The 24,266-nt window shown below is 48.8% G+C and overlaps 1 protein-coding gene across 3 annotated transcripts; it reads left to right on the top strand.

Moving 5' to 3' along the window:
- Positions 1 to 953: 953 nt before the first annotated feature.
- ICAM2 (intercellular adhesion molecule 2) lies at positions 954 to 24,040 on the top strand. 3 transcript variants are annotated; one of them, XM_010330309.3, is made up of 5 exons: positions 954 to 3,622; positions 19,509 to 19,625; positions 21,261 to 21,527; positions 22,665 to 22,985; positions 23,707 to 24,040. In XM_010330309.3, exons 2-5 carry the CDS (start codon positions 19,553 to 19,555, stop codon positions 23,892 to 23,894), a joined length of 849 nt encoding a protein of 282 aa, XP_010328611.1. In that variant the 5' UTR covers positions 954 to 3,622; positions 19,509 to 19,552; the 3' UTR covers positions 23,895 to 24,040. The 3 variants fall into 3 exon arrangements, with proteins under 3 accessions (XP_010328611.1, XP_003942508.1, XP_074244952.1); XM_003942459.4 differs by lacking the exon at positions 954 to 3,622 and adding an exon at positions 4,022 to 10,289; XM_074388851.1 differs by lacking the exon at positions 954 to 3,622 and adding an exon at positions 15,768 to 17,130.
- Positions 24,041 to 24,266: the final 226 nt, after the last annotated feature.

Genomic DNA, 24,266 nt, shown 5'->3' with positions numbered 1-24,266 from the left:
ATTCCTCTAACTACGCAGGCCTATGAGTTGGCACTGAAAGAGCCTCCCAACTCTTGACATCGGCTGCTCCGACTCTTCTGATTTATAGCTGCATCTGCCCCAGGGCCCTCCTGCTTGTGGTCTGGGCAGAATTGCCTTCCGCTCTGGGCCAGTCATTGCTTCCCAGGCCTTTCCCATCTCGGGAAAATTTCCCCCAGTATTATCCTCTCCCTCTCTCAGCCCCAGGTCTCATTCATCCCCTGCTTTTTTGTTTGTTTGTTTGTTTGTTTTTGAGGTGGAGTCTTGCTCTGTTGCTTAGGCTGGAGTGTGGTGGCACAATCTCTGCTCACTGCAACTTCCACCTCCCGGGTTCTAGAGATTCTCCTGCCTCAGCCTCCCTAGTAGCTGGGATTACAGGTACCCGCCACCACACCTAGCTAATTTGTGTATTTTTAGTAGAGATGGGGTTTCACCATGTTGGCCAGGCTGGTCTCAAACTCTTGACCTCAGGTGATCCGCCCACCTCAGACTCCCAAAGTGTTGGGATTACAGCCATGAGCTGCTGTGCCCGGCCATCCCCTACTATTGTAGAACAAATTACTCATCTCTTTGATCATCAATATTTCCCCCAAAGATTTGGACTCACCGGTTGACTCATTTAGGGCAATTTCCCAAAGTTTATGCCTCAGAATATTGGTTCCAAGAGCTATTAAATTGTTTAAAATGGCTCAATCACCAATGTGGGAAATGCCAGATTAAATAAAAGTTTTTATTGCAAGACTTTTCAGAGACCTTTAACATGCCAACAAAATATTCTCCAAGAGGAGATATAACACTTTTTTTTTTGAGATGGAGTTTCACTCTTGTTACCCAGGCTGGAGTGCAATGGCGCGATCTCGGCTCACCGCAACCTCCGCCTCCTGGGCTCAGGCAATTCTCCTGCCTCAGCCTCCTGAGTAGCTGGGATTACAGGCACGCACCACCATGCCCAGCTAATTTTTTGTATTTTTAGTAGAGACGGGTTTTCACCATGTTGACCAGGATGGTCTCGATCTCTTGACCTCGTGATCCACCCACCTCGGCCTCCCAAAGTGCTGGGATTACAGGCTTGAGCCACCGAGCCCGGCAATATAACACTTTTATCTGCAAGTATTGCCTTTGATTTTAAAAAATCAACAAAGAAAGATGTTTGTTGTGGCAAGGATAATGCTATATTTCACCAGATCTTTTTGCATTTTCCTCTTTCTGGGTACTCAGGAATTCCTGACAGTACTTCCAGCCCCCCATTGCAGTTAGGTTGGGGCCATGTGACTAATTCTGGCCAGTGGGAGTGGAAGCGACATGTGTTGTTTCTGAGCCAAAGCCTGGAGAAGCAGAACACGCCCCTCCAGCACCTTCTCCCTTGGGGGATTCAGTGATTGGCGACTGTGGAGGCCATTTACTGTGATGGTACAGAAAGAAAGCAGCCCGAATCACGGGGACACCACACAGAAGGCAGCTGACCTGGGAAGTCACTCGACTCAGAAGGGACTTCCCATGAGTTAAAAATCCCCGTGGTAAGCCTGAGATGCCTGGGTTGACTCCACAGCATGGCTGAGCCATTTGACTAACACATTAGTAGACAGTATGAAGGGAAGCGCCTGTCACTGCAGAGAGGTTCTTGGGAACGGGCAGCATGGAACTGTTTGTCCCATTGGTGAGCTAAAAGGGGGGATTTCAGATGTTACAAGGAGGCAGAGAAGAGAGTGCCACCAGCTGTGCTTCCTTTTTTTTTTTTTTTTGTTGAGACAGAGTCTTGTTCTGTTGCCCAGGCTGGAGTACAGTGGCTCAATCTTGGCTTACTGCAACCTCTGCCTCCTGGGCTCAAGCGATTCTGCTTCAGCCTCCCGAGTACCTGGGATTTCAGGTACCCACCACCAGGCCCAGCTAATTTTTGTATTTTTAGTAGACACAGCGTTTCACCATATTGGCCAGTCTGGTCTCAAACTCCTAACCTCAGGCGATCTGCCTGCCTCGGCCTCCCAAAGTGCTGGGATTACAGGCATGAGCCACCGCGCCAGCCAGTGCCACACACTTTTAAACAACTGGCTCTTGTAAGAACTCACCCACTATCTTGAGGACCGTACCGGGAGGTGGTACTAAATCATTCATGAGAAACCCACCCCCATGACCCAGTCACCTCCCACCAGGCCCTACCTCCAACACTGGGATTCCACTTCACCATAAGGTTTGGGCAGGATGCCAATCCAAACCACATCAGCTTTCGAACCTCACAGAATTGAGGGCAAGATCCCCAGCTCCATGTTTCACAGGGCCTGGTGTAAATGATCCACCCCTTGACCCTCAGACACTCCTCCTTTGCTGCCCCTAAGTCTGTTGTAGGATAGTGGATGCCAGTGAGTGGAATCTCCTTTTGGCATTTTCAAAAAGGTGGTAGACTTACAGTGAGCCAAGATCGTGCCACTGCACTCGTTTGGGTGACAGAGCAAGACTCTGCCTCAAAAAAAAAAAAAAAAAAAAACAGTGTGTGACACCTCCTGCTCCTCTTCCTCCTGCCTTCACCGTTGGATGCATCTGCTCTCCATTCACCTTCTGCCATGATCGGGAGCTTCCTGAGGCCTCCGCAGAAGCAGATGCTGATACACTTCCTGTACAGCCTGTAGAACTGTGAGCTAATGAAACCTCTTTCTTTATAAATGACTCATTCTGAGATATTCCTTTTCAGCAATGGGAAAACGGCCCACTTCCTACCTCTGGGGTGGCAGAGGAAAGAAACTGAGGGATAAAGAAAGATGATGGTGAAAATAAAAACATTTTAAAACCACAGCTACTGGGCCAGGCGCGGTGGCTCAAGCCTGTAATCCCAGCACTTTGGGAGGCCAAGGTGGGTGGATCATGAGGTCAAGAGATTGAGACCATCCTGGTCAACATGGTGAAACCCCGTCTTTACTAAAAATACAAAAAATTAGCTGGGCATGGTGGCGTGCCTGTAATCCCAGCTACTCAGGAGGCTGAGGCAGGAGAATTGCCTGAGCCCAGGAGGCGGAGGTTGCGGTGAGCCGAGATCGCGCCATTGCACTCCAGCCTGGGTAACAAGAGCGAAACTCTGTCTCAAAAAAAAAAAAAAAAAAAAAAAAAAAACAGAAAAAACCACAGCTACTGTTTAGCACACCTGTTCCTCCCCTGCCATGGGTGACCCATGTTGGCCTCTCAATGTGGCAGATTGGGGAAAATGCTGGTTGAAAAGGAAGCCTCTTGTGAGAGTCATCGTAACCAGAATAGCGAAGCCCAGCGCATTTTGTTTGTGTCTATTTTTTAGTGCTTTTAGCCACACCGGTGGTTTTCAAACTTTGGGCATGTCAGAATCACTTTTGGAAGTTGCTAAACATGCCCAGGCTTCCGCCTTCCTTCGCCTCCAGGAGATCCTGACAAGACTTGTCTTGTTTTAAGTGTTCTTCCATTCCCTGTATTATCTCTGTATCCTCAGGGGTCATTTTTGTTTATCTTGATCTCTCTTTTCCAAGTTGCAGGTTTTCTTTTAATATTACTATTATTTTTTTAGCTGGAGTCTTGCTCTGACAGCCCAAGTTGGAGAACCACTGATGGAGGCCACAGTGCATATTCCAGAAAAGAAGTTCACAAGGTAATCATGGTTCATGTTTTGCTATGTCTTTCACCCATGAAAATGAATGTACATCATTTTCTGAATCCAAATTTGAATGATATGATATATGCTTTTTTAAAACCTTGGTTTCCACAAGCCAGTTCCTGGGACTAAGAAAGAGCTGATCCTCTAGACTGGATAAAGAAAATGTGGCATATACACACCATGGAATACTATAGAGCCATAGAAAAAGAATGAGATCCTGTCCTTTGTAGGAACATGGATGAAGCTGGAAGCCATCATCCTCAGCAAACTAACACAGGAGAAGAAAACCAAACACTGAATGTTCTCACTCATAAGTGGGAATCAAACAATGAGAACACATGGACACAGGGAGGGGAACATCACACACTGGGGGCTAGGGGCAAGGGGAGGGAGAGCTTTAGGACAAATACCTAATGCATACGGGGCTTAAAACCTAGATAACAGATTGATAGGTGTAGCAAACTACCATGGCACATATATACCTATGTAACCTGCCCGTTCTGCACGTGTATCTCGGAACTTAAAGTAAAATTAAAAAAAAAAAAAAAAGCTAACTCCACAGCAGGGTGGAGTTAAAGCATAGGAGTTCATCTGAGAGCTATTTTGGTTTCCTTAGTGACTGGCTCCCTGAGGGAATGTGGCCAAGTCCTCAGGTGGGGACCACTAGCACCCATCCCCACCCCCAGGCGAGTCAGTAAATCAGTGTGTTCCATGGGAGCCTTGGGGACTATTTCATCGTGCTTGTTTGCAGTGACTTGTCTAGGCATGGGTCTTTGTACTGAGCACTAGGTGAGCCCTTTTAATAGAAAGTCTTGGGTCCTTTGCTATGAAAAATGTGCTTGTGTAATTTTTTGATAATTGCGTCCCTTGTATGTTTATTTTCTGGAACCTTTAACAGGAGAGTATTGGAAGTCTGGAACTGATCTTCCAGGTCACTTACCTTTTGTTTCTTATACTCCATTCTCTGATGTTTGTTCCTTCTGGGAAATTTTCCTGGTTTTGTTTTCGAAACTTTCGAAGACATATATATATATATATATATTTTTTTTTTTTTTTGTTCTCCGCAATCGGGTTTAATTTTCAAGGGTTCTTGATCCCTGTCTCTTTCTTATACGGAAATTAGTATTGGAGAATCCCAGGTAGACTTGTCTTGTTTTAAGTGTTCCATTCCGTGTATTAGCTCTGTATCCTCGGGGGTCATTTTTGTTTATCTTGATCTCTCTTTTCCAAGTTGCAGGTTTTCTTTTATTATTATTATTATTTTAGACAGAGTCTTGCTCTGTCACCCAGACTGGAGTGCAGTGGTGAGATCTCGGCTCACTGCAACTTCCATTTCCCGGGTTCAAGTGATTCTTTTGCCTCAGCCTCCTGAGGAGCTGGGACTATAGGTGCGCACCACCACACCCAGCTAATTTTTGTATTTTTAGTGGAGACGGGGTTTCGTCATGTTGGCCAGGCTGGTCTCAAACTCCTGACCTCAGGTGATCCACCCACCTGAGGAGCAGCCCACAAAAGTGGTGGGCTTCTTTCTGGAACACTGAAGCCATAGGGAGCCAGCCTGTACCCAGGGCCTGCTCTGGTCCTCCCAAGCAAGAAACAGGCAGCCCCTGCTCAGCAGGAATGAACGAGGAGAGAGAGTCATCCTCAGAGAAGGGCCAGGCTGCACTGGGGTAAGGACATGGAGGCAGGGTCTGTGAAGAGGTGAGGAATGAAGGTAAACTCTCCAGGAAAACAGGCTGCACAAGATAAATGGGAAGTGTTGCGAACAAAGGGAAATGCTGAGCTGAATATGGATGAGAGAGAGCTCAGGGGCTGAAGTCAGGCTGAGGAGACCCAGGGCTACTCATATGAGTGGGCTAACTCGCCTGTGGATTCTGATGGGGACATTGATGGGGGGAAGCCGCTCCCTCATCAGAGGTAACAGTGGCCCCAGGAGGTGGCTGAGGCCTTGACCTTATCAGCTGCTGCCACTGTTTTAGATGCCAACAGAAGAAGTTTGGCAGTCCTTGGCACTCAAGTGCTCAGGCCAGCAAAGAAGAGAGTCTGCATAGCAGTGGAGTCAAAGGGAGGCCAGATCACATCCCAGAACTAAAGGCCCTGCTGGGTCCAGATGCCACAGCTATCCATCACCTCTGGACACAGCTGCAAAGGCCATCCTGGTCTCTGCTGCTTTGTGTAGTCCTTCCCTGATTCTTAGTCAAGCATGGGTGATCAGGGACAGGAAAAGGAGGCTGGGAGAGTGAGTGTCTGGCCCTGTGCACTTGCATAGCAGAATGTGGTCACACCCCTAACACACTTCCTAAGGAGGGGATCAGATGCCAGGTTTCCCAGAATGCCACATGGCAATATTTGCAGGAAGATATACAACTATGGCCATTTTAAAAAACAAACGCAAATTGATTTAAACAAAAACAACATCTCATTTAAGCTGGGCACAGTGGCTCATGCCTGTAAGCCCAGCACTTTGGGAGGCTGAGGCGGGTGGATCACCTAAGGTCAGGAGTTCGAGACCAGCCTGGCCAACATGGTGAAACCCCATCTCTACCAAAAATACAAAAATTAGCTGGGCGTGGTGGTAGACTCCTGTAGTTCCAGTTACTCAGGAGGCTGAGGCAGGAGAATCACTTGAATCCAGAAGGCAGAGGTTGCAGTGAGCCAAGATTGTGCCAATGCACTCCAGCCTGGGTGACAAGAGCAAAACTCTGTCCACAAACAAACAAAAAACACACACACCTCAACTCTCTTGGACTTTGCCTCGGCTCGCTGCCTCTGGCATATTTCCTAAGGAAACCATTTATTTTCCCACCTGAGTTCCTAGTAAGGCATCTCAATTTTATTCTCTGCTTTGCAGTAAAACTTAGAGCAAGAAAAATGGCAGCTGGCAGGGACCTTCAAGCCCAAGATTTCCAGAGAGAAGACATCTCCTCTCCGCAGAGACCCTCCCAGCCTCTCCCTCCCTCAAATTAGTGCATCTACATAGACCGCCCTCCTTATAAATAGTGTCTCAGGATCCCAGCCCATTCCAAATCTACTTGTGATTCCGGAATCCCAAGGAATATGATTTACCGCAGATTACAGGGTGTCGTGCCTTTTAGGGTACCTGCTCACTTTGGCCACTAGGTGGTGCACGGTGCAGTCTCTGATCCTCTCGAGCCTCAGCGTTCAGCATGTCCACAGCCTCCTACTCCGCAGGGGGCGCTGATGAGATGAGGCTGAGGTCTAGGAAGAAGGCAAGGGCTTGGTTTTGTAAACAACTCAATTCCTCCCTTGCTGATAAGTTTTCTGTGATGCATATTCACAACCTGGTCCCATCCAAGGATCCAAGAATGAACATATAATATGGACAGCCCCCTCCTGGCATGATCTTGGGGTCTTATATTCTGTAGGTCTGTGCAGTAGTCAACACACGTGCTGGGGTGTCCTTGGGCACAGACTACAAGGACACAGATAGGTGCACGTCCAGGCACCAACTCACAACAACCACAAACTTCTTTGAGCACTTCTGTGTACCACGCTATCTGCCAGTGTTTTACAAATCATCATGCTTTCCTCCCAGAAGCCCTTCAATGGGGGATCTGAAGTGGGTGAGAGGGGCTTTCTAGTATGAAAGCTTAGACGTGTACTCCCAACTGCCCAGATTGCTGGCTGTCTGCTCGCCAGTTACTGCTCACCAGCAAATCTACCATGTCTGTTTCTTCATCTGCAAGAGGAATAACAGCAGTATCTACTCAGAGGCTTGTTATGAGGATGAAACGTGATGGTGCCTGTAAAGTCCTTAGAACAGTGTGTGGCATATGTAGTAAGCATGTCACAAACGTTGGCTATTATTACCTCATTTTGCAGATAAGCAAACTGAAGCTCAAAGAGGTTACCCTACTTGCCTAAGGTCCCACAGCCAGCAGGGGGCACAGCAGAGATCCAGACACAGATCCTTATCATTCCACGCTGCCAGACTGAGCTCACAATCTGTTAGTCTATAAGCTGGTGATGCCTCTGGTTTCTACTTGTGGTTTTCATTAGCTGGATACTATGTAAATTGCAAACACTTTCCCATTCTGCTAAAACAGTGTGGTCCTCATTTCTATGAAGTTCCCAGGTGATGCTGGTACCACCAGCAGCAGCATTACCTGGGAACTTGTTAGAAATGCAGAAAATTCTCAGGCCTCCCTCCAGACCCACTACTCAGAAACTCTAGGGATGGGGCCCAGTGGGCTGTTGCAGCAAGCCCACCAGTGATCCTCACACACGTTCAAGTTTGAGAAACCTTGCTATAAAATATGTGTCTTATAAGACTAAGCCACTGGCTTACATTAAAAAATACTTAGCATGATCTTGGCAGTTCCAAGAGGAATGTGCCAGAAACCAAGCAAGGAAGAAAAATAAATAAATGGAAATGGAAAGTGATCTGCTCAGAAGCCACGAAGTTGAGGGAGGAGGTTTGCAGAGTGGGGTTTGGCCCGAATGGTGCCTGAGGAAGTATAGAAAGTGGTCTCAACAGCAGGACTGTGTGTGCAGCTCTCAAAGTGGGTACACGGGGTAATCTGCAAGTTCTGGGTGGATCTAGCACCTGGATTGCTGAAAGTTGCATAAATGGCCAGTGTTCATACTTTCTGCTTGCTTGTACAAAGTCACTCTTTTAGAGCAATTTTTCTAAAATTGCTAGGTGAGGTGGTAGGTCTGATAAGATGGGAGGAAGTGATGGCTCTTAGTCTCTAATAAGAGGCTTTTGTGGAGTGACACGTCACAGCCAGGGAAGGCTCACCTCTGTGATCTCAGCCTGTCTCACATCGGGGACCAGAAGGCAGCTTCTCCTGGAACTGCCTCATTCACAGAAGGCCCCAGTGAATATAGAAATGGCACATCAAAGGAAGGAGTAAGGAAAATAGGATGACGAGTCCTCAAAAACGAAACAAAAATTACCTTTTTATTTATTTAGTTAGTTATTGTAGAAATGGGGTCTCACTTTGTTTCCCAGGCTGGTCTTGACGTCCTAGGCTCAAGCAATCCTCCCACCTCAGCTTCCCAAAGAACTGGATTTACAAGTGTGAGCTACCAAGCCCAAAAATAATAATAATAAACAAAAGAAAATAGATTAAAATGGTAAATTTTGTTGTGTATATTTTACCATTATGATCCAGCATTTCCACTTCTGGGTACATACCCCAGAGAATTGAAGGCAAGGTCTCGAATAGTATTTGTACAACCCTGTTGATAGAAGCACTATTCACAACAGGCAGAGGTAGAAGCAACGCAGGTGGCCGTCAACATGTGAATGGATGAACAGAATGTGGCACACACAGGAAGGCAGTTCTGGCCAAGTGTGGTGGTTTATGCCTGTAATCCCAGCATTTTGGGAGGCCGAGGAGGGCAGATCACTTGAGATCAGGAGTTCGAGACCAGCCTGGCCAACATGGGGAAACCCCGTCTCTACTAAAAATAAAAAATTAGCCACGTGGTGTGTGCCTATAATCCAAGCTACTCGGGAAGCTGAGGCAGGAGAATCACTTGAACGTGGGAGGCAGAGGTTGCAGTGAGCCAAGATTACGCCCCTGCACTCCAGCCTGGGCAACAAAGTGAAACTCAGTCTCAAAAAAAAAAAAAAAAAGAAAAGAAAAGAAAAAGAAAACGCTCCAGAGATGAATGGTGGTGATGATTGCAGAACAGTTTGAATGTACTTAGTGCCCCAGACTACACACTTAAAAATAATTAAAATGGACTGGGCATGGTGGCTCATTCCCAGCATTTGGGAGGCTGAGTTGGAAGCATTGCTTGAACTCAAGAGTTTGAGACCAGGCTGGGTAACATAAGCAAGACTCTGCCTCTGCAAGAACTACAGAAATTAGCTGAGCCTGGTGGCTACACACTTGTCCCAGTCACTTGGGAGGCTGAAGAGGGAGGGTCACTTGAGCTCCCTCCTCAGAAGTTGGAGCCTGCAGTGAACTGTGATAGTGGCACTGCACTCCAGTCTGGGTGACAAAAGCAAGACTCTGTCTTAAAAACAACAAAGGATTGGCCAGGCCCGCTGGCTCTCGCCTGTAATCTCAGCACTTTGGGAGGCCAAGGCAGGCAGATCACTTGAGGTCAGGAGTTTGAGACCAGCCTGGCCAACATGGTGAAACCCCGTCTCTACTAAAAATACAAAAACTAGCCAGGCATGGTGGCAGACACCTGTAGTCCCAGTGAGTCCGTGGGCTGAGGCATGAGAACCACGTGAACCTTGGAGGCTCAGTGAGCTGAGATCGCACCACTGCACTCCAGCCTGGGGGACTGAGACTCAGTCTAAAAAAAAAAAAAAAATTAACATGGTAAATGTCGTTGTGTAAATTTTACCACAATTTAAAAAACAAAGGTGGGGCAGGAGTGGAGCTCAATGAGGCTAGTTTAAGTGGAAACCTGGGCACAGGAAGCACGTCACTTCCGGTGGGGGGAGGAGAAGCCTGAATAACAAGCCCTGAACTGGGCGGCTGGGAAACGTGCACCTTGTTACCCTGTCACCAATTTCCTGCCCGGGATTCCGGAGCTGCTCTCATTGGAGCCCACAGGGGTCAGGTCGAGCTTCTCACTTTCCCTCCAGGGAAGCTTGGAGGTATGGGAAGAATTTTGGCAGTGTCAAGGTCTGAGTTCCAGTCCGTTCCCCTCTCTGGGCCTCAGTCTTCCCCTGGTAAGTGTAGGGGCTGGGGATCCCCAGTGCTCCTCTGGCTCCACATCCCGAGCTCCGTGAAGCTCCCGCCCTGGTGAGTCTCCGAGCTCACACAGGTGCCCTGGTGCGCCTCTCCTGTCTTGTCTCCCTTCGCTCATTCCTCTCCTTCTCTGCCATCTGGGTGGCCGATGTAGAAATGTGGGGTTGCCTCCTGATTTAGGGGCCCACGTGGGCGATGATAAGCTGAGGCTCAGGGGAAGTGACAGTCCCCATGCTCCCTGGCAGACGTGGTAGGTGTGTAACGGATCTCAGTCAGTCACGTCCCACCTACCTCGGTTCGAGGGGGTCTTTCCTAACCCATGGCTCACATTCCCATAAAGTCTCCTTTTTCTAGGCACGTAGAGAGGTCCTTTTTCCCTGTTATTGTTTTTGTAAAATAACTCTTGGGAGTTCGAGACCAGCCTGACCAACATGGAGAAACCCTGTCTCTACTAAAAATACGAAAAGACATATTGTGACCCCATCTTAGTAAATAAATAAATAGATATGCATATGTAATAAAACACTTTAAAATAATCAAGAGAACAATAAACACAAAATTCCAGAGAGTGGCTGTGGGTGGGAGGCAAGTAGCATAAAAGCAGATAAGAGGTATTTGCTGTTCGGTGATATTCCATCCTTGTGTTGAGTGGCAGCTTCAGGGGTGTTTGGCATATTACTGTGCAGTACGATGTACATGTATGTTACATATGGTTTTTTTTTTTTTTCCTTTGAGGCAGAGTCTTGCTCTTGCGGTCCAGGCTGGAGTGCAGTGGTGCGATCTTGGCTCACTGCAACCTCTGCCTCCCAGGTTCAAGTGATTCTCCTGCCTCAGCCTCCCAAGTAGCTGGGATTACAAGCATGTACCACCAAGCCTGGCTAATTTGTATTTTTAGTAGAGATGGGGTTTTTCCATGTTGGTCAGGCTGGTCTTGAACTCCTGACCTCAGGTGATCTGCCTGCCTCACCTTCCCAAAGTTCTGGGATTATAGGCGTGAGTCACTGTGCCCGGCTACGTATGCTTTTTTTATGTGTTACCTAGTAAATTTTACAAAAATAATAACAGCAAAACACTTAATCTTTCTGTGCCTCAATTTCCTCCTATGCAAAATGGGATCAATAATAGTATCTTAGGGTTTTTGTGCAGATTAAATAAATAAGTTAATATTTTGAAGCATTTATAACAGTGCCTAGCACACAGTATTGCTATATAACTGTTTTATAAAATAAAATTAAATAGGCATAGCGGGGGGCAGTGGTTCAATACTGTAGTCTCAACTAATTGGGAGGCTGGGAGTTCGAGGCTATAGTGTGCTAAGATTAAATGTTTTGCTCACACAGGTAGTAAGAAGTAAACACAAAGACATGTCTAGTTCTTAGTGTGACAGTGTTTCTAGGGCATACATCTAAGAATGGAATTGTGAGTTTTAGGGTTTAAGAATATTCAGTGGCCGGGGGCAGTGGCTCAGGCCTGTTATCTCGACACCTTGAGGGGTTGAGGTGGTGGATCACATGAGGTCAGGAATTCGAGGCTAGCTGTGTCAACCTGGTGAAACCCCATCTCTACTAAAAATACAAAAATTAGGCTAGTGTAGTGGCTCAAGCCTGTAATCCCAGCACTTTGGGAGGCCGAGGCAGGCAGATCACCTAAGGTAGCGAGTTTGAGACCAGCCTGACCAACATAGAGAAACCTCTTCTCTACTGAAAAGATAAAATTAGCCAGGCATGGTAGCGCATGCCTATAATCCCAGCTACTCGGGAGGCTGAGGCAGGAGAATCGCTTGAACCTGGGAGGCAGATGTAGCTGTGAGCTGGGATTGTGCCATTGCACTCCAGCCTGGGCAGCAGGAGGGAAACTCCATCTAGAGAAAAAAAAAAAGAATATTAAGTTTACAAGATAATGCCTAATTATCTCCGAGAGGAAGGGTGAGAGTTATTGGCCTATGGCCTCTCCAACAATTGGTCTTGCCAGATGTAACTTTTGCCAATCTAATACACATAAAATAGCATCTGTCCCACTGTAATTTTAATTTCAATTTCCCTGGCTACCCTTGAGTTAAAGAATCGTTTCATTTAGACATGTTTCCTTTTCTTTGAAATGTTTCTTTGTGTCTTAGTCAAAGTGACCAATTGTTCATTTTATGATTGGCAATTTTGAGGTCTGGCCCCAAGAACATGGACATACTCTCCTATATTTTCTTATAAAGATTTTCTTTCACATATAAATCCTTAATCTAAATGGAACTGATTTCTATATTTGGTGTGAGATAGGGATACATTTTTCTCCTTTTTCTCCATATGGTTAATCAATTTGATCCAGTGTCATTTAATAGACACTTCTACCTAGTGATCTATGTCACCTTTGTCATGCATCAAAGTTTCATACAAGCTTCAGTGTGTTTCTGGGCTCTTTATTCTGTTCTGTAAGTTACTTTGCCTATACCTATACCACTTTTACAGAAAGTCTTACTATCTAGCAGAGCAAATCCCTCACCTTATTCAATTTCTTTAGGGGTGTCTTGGTTCTTTTGTTCTTCCATAAAAACTTTAACATCAGCTTTCAGTTTCCATGAACAACCCTATTGGGGTTAGTTGGAATTTCATTGACTCTGTAGACCAGTTAGAGAGTTTATATCTTTATAATACCGAATTTCCTATCCATGAACATGTGTTATCTCTCCATTTATTTAGAGTATCTTTAATATTTTTTAATAAAGTATTATAATTTTCTTTTTTTTTTTTTTTGAGACGGAGTTTCGCTCTTGTTACCCAGGCTGGAGTGCAATGGCGCAATCTCGGCTCACCGCAACCTCCGCCTCCTGGGTTCAGGCAATTCTCCTGCCTCAGCCTCCTGAGTAGCTGGGATTACAGGCACGCGCCACCACGCCCAGCTAATTTTTTGTATTTTTAGTAGAGACGGGGTTTCATCATGTTGACCAGGATGGTCTCGATCTCTCGACCTTGTGATCTACCCGCCTCGGCCTCCCAAAGTGCTGGGATTACAGGCTTGAGCCACCGCTCCCGGCCTATAATTTTCTTACTATAAATCTTATAGTTCTAAGTTTTGTTAGCTTTGTTGCTGTACTTTTTTGACTGTTGTAAATGATGTATTTTTAAAATTTTTTTTGTATGTTACTGATATGCACAAAAGCAACTGATTTTTGAAAATTGATCTTTTAGCTAGTTGCCTTGCTAAAATATCTTATTACTTTGAATCACTTACTTGATGATTCTTTTGGATTTTCTACCTAGGTAGTCATACCCTATACAAATACTGATAGTTTTGTTCCTCCTTCCCTCACTCCCTCCCTCCTTCCACCCTGCCCTGCTGTGTCCTGCCTTTCCCTTCCCGTCCCTCCCCTCCCCCTCCTTCCCTTCCCTCCCCTTCCCCCTCCGCTCTTCCTTCCCTTCCCTTCCTTTCTCTCTCTTCCCCCCATCCCCTCCCCTCCTTCCCTTCCCTTCCCTTTTTCCTTTCCTTTCACTGCAATGTATAAGACCTTTGGTACAACGTTAAATAGAGGCAGAAATCATGGGCATCTTTGTCTGTTCCTGATTTTAAATTTTAGGAAATTCTCCTAAGATTTACTTACTGAAAACAATATGTAAGTTTTATGTAAGTTTTCTTTATCAGGTTAAGGACATTTTCTTCTAATTTGCTAAGAGCTTGTATCATAAAGGTGTTGAATGTTGTCAATTTTTTTAATCTGTTGAGTTTATCACGTTTTTTCTTTTTAAATCTGTTAATGTAAGTTTTAGTTTGGACTTCTTTTGCTCTAAAGCAGAATTCTTTTTTCCAAAGCAGACGCTGGAGCAAGGACTTAGGTTCAGATAGGTTATTTGAGAGCTGATTCCAGGAAGCAGGAGTGAAGGAACAGGGAAAACGAGACAGGAAGGAAGAAACAGCCCGATTAAAGGAGTAGGCATCAGAAGCTTGTTCTGAGACCTCTGATAAAACTACAGGAGGTCTCCAGAATTGCCTACTGGCAAGGGGGAGTCTGGAAAGTATTTCCACTGGCTCCTGTTCCCACCCTGGGTGAGGATCGCATTCTAGGGACATTAACTCTCCTGCACTTCTGGGAATCACTAGCTGGCAAGTAAATTGTTCCTAAAGCATTGAAGAGACCCTGAGGCAACAAGCAAAAGAAGCCTGGTCTAAGTTTGGGGGTAGGTGGAGGGGCACTGGCAGCTTCCAGGGGGTCTAGGCTTGCACAAAATTATCTACTGTAGGGACAGCTGAAATCGGCAGAGAGCAGAAGTGATGTGACACAGAGCACCAACATAATAAATAATGTTTAAAACATTTCTTCTATTGTTAAACTATCTTTGCATACCTGAGAAAACGCCAACTAGGACGTGATTTTTTTTTTTTTTTTTTTTTTTTTTACACAGCCAGATTTGGTTTACTGGTGTTTTTCTTATAACTGTTGCATTTAGAGTCATGGGTAGAACTGGCTCTGATGTTGCCTGTACTTTCTCTGCCTGTACTTGCCTTGTTTAGATACTAAGTTTACACTGGCCTCATGGAAAGAATGAATGTTTTTATTTTCTCCATTCTCAGAAAGAGTTTTTATAAAATTAGAATTACTAACCAGGCACAGTGTTGTGCTCCTATAGTCCCAGTTACCCGAGAGACTGAGGCAGGGGGATCTCTTGAGCCCAAGAGTTCGAGACTAGCCTGGGCAATATAGCAAAACTCCATTTCTAAAACAAAAATAAATAATAATATATACATTTTTTTTTTTTTAAAGAGAGTTACCTTTACTTGAACTTCTGCAAAAACCATCTAGAGCTGGTATTTTCTTCAAGGGAAAATCTTTAAATTGCTGATTCAAGTTCTTTCCTTTTTTTTTTTTTTTTTTCTCTTCTATAGAAGACAGGATGTCACTTTGTTACCCAGGCTGGAGTTCAGTGGCATAATCTTAGCTTACTGCAAAATCAACCTCCCAGGCTCAGTTCATCCTCCTAACTCAGCCTCCCAAGTAGTTGTGTCCACAGGTGCATGCCACCACACCTGGCTAATTTTTGTATTTTTTGTAGAGATGAGGTTTTGTCATGTTGCCCAGGCTGGTCTCGAACTCTTGGGCTCAAGGAATCCTCCCACCTCACCTTTCAAAGTGCTGGGCTTGCAGGTATGACCCATTATGCCCGGCCTGATTCAATTTCTTTAATGGTTATAGAACCATTTAGGCTTTTTATTTCTTCCTTTTTTTTTTTTGGAGACGGAGTTTCGCCCTTGTTACCCAGGCTGGAGTGCAATGGCGCGATCTCGGCTCACCGCAACCTCTGCCTCCTGGGTTCAAGCAATTCTCCTGCCTCAGCCTCCCGAGTAGCTGGGACCACAGGCGCACGCCACCATGCCCGGCTGATTTTTTGTATTTTTAGTAGAGATGGGGTTTCACCATGTTGACCAGGATGGTCTCGATCTGTTGACCTCATGATCCACCCGCCTCGGCCTCCCAGAGTGCTGGGATTACAGGCTTGAGCCACCGCACCCGGCCCTATTTCTTCTTAAATAAGTTTGTTAAGTTATATTTTTCTGAAACTTGATCTACTTTGATTCCTGTGTTGTGGCCTAACTTATTTATAACTTCTTTATTTTTCCCTGTGGTAAAATACACATAACATAAAGTGTACCAAATTAACTACTTTTAAGTGTGCACCTCTATAATTAATGTTACATATGTTTTCATTGTTTCCCAACCCATCTCCAGAACTCTGTCATCTTGCAAAACCGAAACTAAACCCATTTACAGGACTCTCATTTCCCCTCCCCCACAGTCCCTGGCAACTACTGCTCTATTTTCTGTTTCTATGATTTTGTGTAATTGTCTTCCTAATCCCATGTTGATGTTTCCATTTACATTCCTAATCACGTTTACACAGGCCTTCTTTTTCTTTGTGTATTGATTTCACTGGAGACTTACCTATTCTATTGAGTTTTGTGGGGAAGGGTTTTTTTGAAAACATTTTTTATTTTAATAGAGAGACAATGTCTCTGTTACCCAGGCTGGCCTCGAATCCCTGAGCTCAGGTGATCCTTCTGCCTCAACCTCCCAAAGTGCTAGGATTATAGGCATGAGCCACCTCACCCACACTTGATTAGGTTTTGTTGTTGTTGCTGCTGTTGTTTCACAAAACTAACTTGGTTTTAAGCTTTTCTCTACCATGGCTTTGTTTTCTATTTGATTGGCTTCTGTTCTTATCTTTGCTTTTACCTTTTGTTTTTACTTTGGGGTTTACTTTGTTTTGTTCATTTCGTTGGATTGGTTGATTGATTGCTCTTATCTTTAGTTCCTTACATGTCACTTTTGAGTTTAGTTCTGTCTAACTTTTGTGCTGCTTAGTTTAAGTTGGATATTGATTTCAGACTTCTTTTTTCTTTTCTTCTTTCTTTTGAGATGGAGTCTCACTCTGTCACCCAGACTGGAGTGCAGTGGCATGATCTTAGCTCACTGCAACCTCTGCCTCCCGGGCTCTTTCACTTCTGCAACACGAGTCCTGAGTGGACACAGAGTCATTGCTGGCCACCTAACCCAGACCACCACCCACCAGAGTCTGCCCCTTCCCTCACAGCCAGTACTTTCCCCACAGCAATTCTGGATCACCTTCCATCTTGGATTAAGGGTATCTCCCGCACTGAGTTCACTTTTCTTCCTTTCAGCTTCTTCACTTGCGAGGCACGAGCACTTACAGCTGCTGGCTCCTGTGCGTCTAGCATTAGGACCAGAAAGGGATGGGCTTGTTCCTATTGGCTCTGGTTCAGGAAGTCCTAGGAAAACCTCTGCTCACACCTAACTCAATGTGCCCATCCTCGAGGAGTAAGGTACCATGATTAGCCTTGTTTCCATTATCAGGTCAGCCTGTGGCCTTGGGAGCAGAGATTTTAGCAGTAGCAGGTAGAAGATGCTGGGCAAACAAAACCAAAAGATGCTTAGGACCTAAAAATAAACATGGCCTTTGCCCTAAACAACCCCAGCTTGTTTAGGACAGACTTTCTCATTCGTTCACCAGTCCATGCATCCATCCACCCCCCAATCCAACAGTGGTGAAGCAGCTACTGTGTGCCAGGCAGTGTCCTACACTGGATGGATTTACCAGTCCATGAGTTTCAGTTTCACCCTCATGGTTGACAGGCCAGTGTCGGGGACAGGGAGGTTGATGTGTCAACGGTTAGAATGCGGTAAATATTTCTAACAAATAGATGGTCACATGCCCGGTATGTCCCAGCCAAGCAGGGCCTGCCCAGGAAGGATGGGAGACATTACAGGAGGAGGTGGGAGTGGGCACTGGGGCCTGTGGGCTCAAGGGAGGACACTGGGCTGCAGAGGCCTTGCTTGGAGAGGGTCATGCCAACCCCACTGTCTGTGCAGGTGGGATTCCCAAGCACTGTGCCTTCCGGAAGCTGTTTGGAGCACTCCAGGGGTGGATCACCTCCCTCCCCCAAGCCCCTCACAGCGAGGAAGGTCCCAGAACCTTCCTCTGCTGTGTTGCTTTTCCCTCTTGAGGGTCTCCTGGGAGTCCAGCTCCCACCACTCCTCTTGTGCCTGCTCAGGTGGGCTTTGACAGTCACCAAGGCAAGCTATCATTCATGGTGACTTCACTTTTTCCTGGGTATGTGACTTTGAGCAAAGTCATTTAACCTTGCCGTGCCTCCGTTTCATTAACAGTAACTCCGTTACATTAACAGTACCTGCCCCACAGAGTTAGGGGTTAATCGGTTAATATTTATAGAGTGCTTATGACAGTATCCCACCTCTAGTAAGTGAATGTTATTATTGCTTTTGTTGTTCTTGTTGTTGTTGTTGTTATTATTATGATGATGATGATGATGATTCTGACTCAGTGGAGGACACAGAGTCTCCACTACAGCAATGCCCCCACTCCCACCCTGCTGTCCCAGCCCCTGGAACCACCTCCACAGCCCCTGGCTTGATTTTCAGGGAGGTTTCCTGCTCTCAGTACTTTGCTGGCATGGGATCAGATTCCTCCAGGCTGGGGGTGCAGCTCCACCCTGTTCTCCTTTTCTCCGCTGGCCCCAGGTCCCACCCCTTCCTGCCTGCATCATTCCCAAGTCCAGTGCCCTGTCCAGGGACATTCCTGGGTCCAGGCTGACAATGGCAGTGCCTGATGGCTGTGCACAGGAATAACCGCCTTTGGTCTCAGGACCTCACCCTGCCCTCCCAATCTGGGAACAGAGCCTGGCCAAAGTCTTGAGGATTCTGGAGCCTCCCTTTGGAAAGGCTCCATCTCGGGTTCCCCTGAGAAAGCAAGAAGACATGCTCTTCCCCTTCCTGATTGCAAGGGGTCTTAGGCAGAACTGGGGATGAGAATGTGTGGCAATCCCCCAGGAAGGTCCTCTTGTACATCGAAATCCGTACCTGACCTGCTCACTGCTTCAGGGGCTTCCTCTCTAGGAATGCACTGAAACATCTCAGGCCCCAACCACCCCCAGCCCAGGGCTCCCTCCTGGAGGGAGGGAGAGGATGGAGGACATCAGGCAGGTCAGAAAATGGAGGTCATGGCTTGGGGATGTGGCTGTAGCTAGACTGACCACCATTCTCCATCTGTGCCTGGATTGCTGAGGACTATTATGGGATGCATTTCCTGAGGCTCTGGGCCTCAAGCTGGCCCTGAATCAGCTGAGTCAAGGTCAAGTTTAGGTTGAAAACTGAGTGGAATGTTAAGGTTTATGCAGACTTACACCAGGCCTTTAGCAGGAGAAGCTCCAATTCCTGTCCAGGGTTCCTTAGAAAAGCCCAAGTCACTGTCCCCTTTTGCTATGGTGACTGCATGTCCTGGACAGGTCCTGCCTTTGGATGGTCACCTCCCAGGGGTGACTCCAGCAATGGATTGCATGGGATTTGGGGTTCATAGGCCTGACTCTCCCCTGTGCACACACAGTACACCAGAGTCCTGTGTGTACGTCTCACACACAGGCATGTGTGCACCCGTGGCCTGCCCCGCCCCTTGCACAGGGAGCCAGCAGGGAGGACTGGGTTCTGCCCTGCTTATCAGCAGCTTCCCAGCTTCCTCTGCCTGGATTCTTAGCGGCCCGGGGTCCTAGAACCAGCCGGTGCACGTGGCTTCCCAAAGACCTCTCAGATAATGAGAGGAAATGCAGTCACCAGTTTGCAGAAGGCTGAGGATTTTGAGCCGTGGCTCAGACCTGCGCTCTGACCTGCGCCCTCCGTCTCCCTCCAGGCAGCCCTTGGCTGGTCCCTGTGAGCCCTCGGACACCACCAGAAATGTTCTCTTTCGGTTGCGGGACACTGACCCTGAGCCTGACCCTGGCCCTCTTTGCTCTGGTCTGCTGTCCAGGTAAGCCAGGTTCCTGCGGTTCCTGATTTGGCACATGCCAGCTGAGAGGGTGGGGGTGCCCCATTCACTGTGGATTCAGGTAGAAGAGATGGCCCAAAAGTTGCTGAGGTTGTTGGATTTTTTCTTTTGTTTTGTTTTGTTTTTTTAAGACAGGGTCTCTATCTATCACCCAGGCTGGAGTACAGTGGTATGATTATGGCTCACTGCACCTCCCTGGGCTCAGGTGATCCTCCCACCTCAGCCTCCTGAGTAGCTGGGGTTATAGGTGAGAGCCACCATGCCCAGCAAACTTTTGTATTTTTTTTTTTATAGAGATGGGAGGTCTGGTTTCGAACTCCTGGACTCAAGTGATCTACCCACCTTGGTCTCCCAAATTGCTCTGATCACAGGCATAAACCACCATACCCAGCCTGCGGAGGCTTTTTAAATGTTTATTTTTTATTTTGATTATAGACAGTTTCCTGCTCTGTTGTCTAGGCTGGAGTGCAGGCTGTGATCATAGCTTACTGCAGCTTCCAACTCCTGGGCTCCAGTGATCTTCCTGCCCTGCCTCTGCTCTGCAGCCTCCCTTCCCCAGAACCACTGCAGGGCATGCTACGCCCCTGCGTGCCTTTGCCCACGTGTCACCATCTGGGTGAGGCCTTCTTGGCACACACTATTTAAGCTCCCTTTCTCGGAGCTTTCCCGCCATCTGACCGGCTGGGTGCTCTGCCTGTCGCTGTTCCCTGGAGCCCCGCCTGGGCAGCATTGGGTCTGCTTTGATCATTGCTGTATCCCCAGAGCCTGCTGCTTTGAACAAAGCAGATGTTCAGAAACTGTGGAAGAAAGAAAAGGAGGGAGGGCCACAGAGGAAACAGGGAGGGCTTCATGGTGCAGGGGACATTCGGGCTGATCTTAAAGATCAGTGGGACCCTGCTCCACGGAGATGGAGCGCAGCCTGAAGAAGACTCATCGGGAGCTGATGGGCAGATGGGCTGGAGGAAGGAGAGCCAGAGGCAGGTGTCAACTGGGGGGTTGGAGGAAGGAGAGCCAGAGACGGGGTGCCAGCTGGGGGGCTGGAGGAAGGAGAGCCAGAGACGGGGTACCAGCTGGGGGGCTGGAGGAAGGAGAGCCAGAGACGGGGTGCCAGCTGGGGGGCTGGAGGAAGGACAGCCAGAGGCGGGGTGCCAGCTGGGGGACTGGAGGAAGGACAGCCAGAGACGGGGTACCAGCTGGGGGGCTGGAGGAAGGAGAGCCAGAGACGGGGTACCAGCTGGGGGGCTGGAGGAAGGACAGCCAGAGACGGGGTACCAGCTGGGGGGCTGGAGGAAGGACAGCCAGAGACGGGGTACCAGCTGGGGGGCTGGAGGAAGGACAGCCAGAGACGGGGTGCCAGCTGGGGGGCTGGAGGAAGGATAGCCAGAGATGGGGTGCCAGCTGGGGGGCTGGAGGAAGGAGAGCCAGAGACGGGTTGTCAGCTGAGGGTGGCCTCCTTGTCTAGCTGGGGCCATGACACCTGACGAGGGGTGAGTAGCAGCCGGGCCCCCCATGGCCTTTCCTCTTGAGCCCCTGACTCAGAAGCCAGACTGCCTTGGTGGACAGCGCCACTGGAGGGAGCAGGGGGACAACCACTGCCCAGTGTCTCTGGTGTTCCAGGGTCTGGTGAGAAGGCATTCAAGGTATACGTGAGGCCAAAGCAGCTGACGGTTAAGCCCAAGGGGTCCCTCGAGGTCAACTGCAGCACCACCTGTACCCAGCCTGAAATAGGTGGTCTAGAGACCCCTCTAAATAAGACTGTGCTGGCTGAGCAGACTCAGTGGAAACATTACTTGATCTCAGACATCTCCCAGGACACGGCCTTCCACTGCCACTTCACTTGCTCCGGGGAGCAGGCGTCAGCGAGTTTCAACGTCAGCGTGTACCGTGAGTGGCTGTGCCCAGGGCCCTCCCCTCCCCTGGGGAAGATCCTCTGTCTACTGAATGCACAGGGAGCCCCTCTGTGCCCACTCCTGGGCACTGTCATCGTGGGCCCCACCTCCCTGAGCTCCTGGGGTGACAAGGAACAAGATCCTTGGTTGGATACCTTGAGCCCAGTGGCATCTCAGAAGCAGACAACCCAAATTTTGAGTCTTGCTTAGGGGACGACAATCTAACCAAGGCTTAGCCAAATCCAGAAGTCATTTCCCAACATAGCTGAGTCACCCGAGCACCCCCATGTCCCATGCCAAGTAGTGGGGTCACCATCCAGAGTGCTGGGCCCATCCACCTCATGATGAGAGGGTTGAGGTGTCACCCAGGGTTTTTATCTTCTCCTTAGGGCCCACAGCAAATGTGTGGCCATCACACACCTGCACATGAGCCATGAAAACCTTCCAGATGGGCCGGGATAGGACGTCTAGGCTCTAAGGGTGTCACCTGGGTCCATTCCATCATCAGCTTCAGTGGATCAATGAATAGAAAGATGTCTTAAATCCAACATAAGTCTCCCGGGGTGAGAGGTGGAGTGAGTGGGGGTGAAGTATTCTAGTTCAAAAGGGAATCCAGGGTAGCCCCTCAGGTGGTTTCATAGGTGAGGAATCATGGTGACCATGACCCTGACCCTGGAGAACCAGGGCAGGTCTGGCTCTGGCCCCAGCCCCTAAGTGAGGAACGGAACCTCACGTCACAGCTCAGTTCCTTGAGTGCCCCGTTCCAATGCGCACTCCCATCTAAGTCTCTCTCAACGTCATCACCTAACTGTTTAATTTTTGAAATTTGTCTTTCGTTTCTGAAGGAGAGGGAGACAGGCCCAAACTTTTCATGTCTTTCCAGCTGGCTGTACAATTTCTGAACCTTGTCCTCCTGAATGCCTGGTCACCCGAAATCATCATGTCTGTGAAACTACCACCCAGTCCAGCCTTCATCCTCAACTGTCGCCCTCTGCCTCTGCACTGGAGAGGCCCAGGCCACCTCCTCCTGCACCGTGGCATACCATAGTGACAGGAGATGGCCCTGGCTGGGGGGAGGCTGCTGGGACAGCACCCCCATCCTGACCGGACCTCCCTCCTTTGTCCCCTGCAGAGCCTCCGACGCAGGTCATCCTGACGCTGCAGCCCACGTGGGTGGCCGTGGGCAAGTCCTTCACCATCGAGTGCAGGGTGCCTGCCGTGGAGCCCCTGGACAGCCTCACCCTCTTCCTGTTCCGTGGCAATGAGACTCTGCACAGTCAGACCTTTGGGAAGGGAGCCCCTGCCATGCAGGAGGCCACAGCCACATTCAACAGCACGGCTCACAGAGAGGACCGTCACCGCAACTTCTCCTGCCTGGCTGTGCTGGACTTGCTGTCTCGCGGTGGTGACACCTTTCACAAACACTCAGAACCGCAGATGCTGAAGATCTATGGTGAGGGGGCTCCATGGATGGAGGGGGAGTGAGAAGGCACTTTCAGCCCCGTGGGGGAAGAAAAACCTCGAGCCTGACTTGGGAAGCAAACACCCAGGCCCCCACCCTTTGCCCCGAGGCTTCCCTCTTACTCTCCCTCTTCCCTCAAGTTCTCTCCACATCCCTAGCTTGGGCCCCAGCAGTTCCAGAGGTCGGGACAGCTCAACTAGTTCCTCGGCCACCATGGAGCCCATGACCTTGACTGCTCTTCCTGGCCTTGGCTTCTCTCTACAATGAGAAGTTTGGCCTGCCTGACCCCCGAGGTCCCCGGAGCTCTGCTGTTCGGTGGCTCTGGATGGCCGGCACATTCCCTGTCCTCAGGGAGCTTGGCATGAACTCACTCAGCTCTGCCTGAGAAGGGGCTTGGCTGGGACCATGCCACCCTCCAGGCCATGGTGTCCAGCAGCTATACACTGGTCCCAGGGCTGCTGACAAGGGGACATCTGCCCTCGAAGTCTCACAGAAGTCCGCTGGTAGCCGGAGCCCAGGGCCACCTTTCTTCCGGATAATAATTTTAATGCAGACACTATTCGCCACTCATCTCTACAACCTGGGGTGACTGCAGGATGGATGAGCGGGCGGCAGGGGCTGGGGGCCAGGTAGGGGGTTGACTTCCACTCTCTTTTGGTCCCTGGTACCTGGGATCATGGGACATCTAAGACCCTTGCCCTTCCATCCCCAGAGCCCGCCCCGGACAGCCAGACGGTCATCATCATCGCGGTGGTGTCGGTGCTGCTGGCCCTGTTCGTGACATCCGTCCTGTTCTGCTTCATCTTCAGCCAGCACTGGCGCCAGCGGCGGACAGGCACCTACAGGGTGCGAGCGGCTTGGAGGAGGCTGCCCCAGGCCTTCTGGGCACCGCAGGCATGAGTGGTGTGGCTACCACCATGGTGGCCACTGGAACTCAGTGTGGCTCCTCAGAGTTGAGGTCCAGCTCTGGGTGAAGGACTGTGACAGGCAGCAGAGGACTCTAGGGACATCGCCTTTTCTAGCCTGAATACACACGCCTGGACTTAGCCTGTGCCCACAGTGTCTCCTCCAGGGATGACAACAGCCAGGGAGGGGAGCCACCATGGGGGGACCCCTTTCCCCAGATGCCTCCCTTCCCACCGAGGCCCCCATCTGGCCTAAGTAGCTCATTCCTACTGAGGGAGGGTGGGGAAAACACCCTGGCCCGGCGAGCAGAGGACACTGTGTTCCCACCTGGCCCCAGGAGACCTCAGGCCACTCCTGGCCACAGCA

This window comes from Saimiri boliviensis, chromosome 17 (genome assembly GCF_048565385.1).
Source record: "Saimiri boliviensis isolate mSaiBol1 chromosome 17, mSaiBol1.pri, whole genome shotgun sequence".
Taxonomy (NCBI): domain Eukaryota; kingdom Metazoa; phylum Chordata; class Mammalia; order Primates; family Cebidae; genus Saimiri; species Saimiri boliviensis.
The sequence above is the reverse complement of the archived record's forward strand: the minus strand, read 5'-3'. Positions and strand labels throughout refer to the sequence as shown.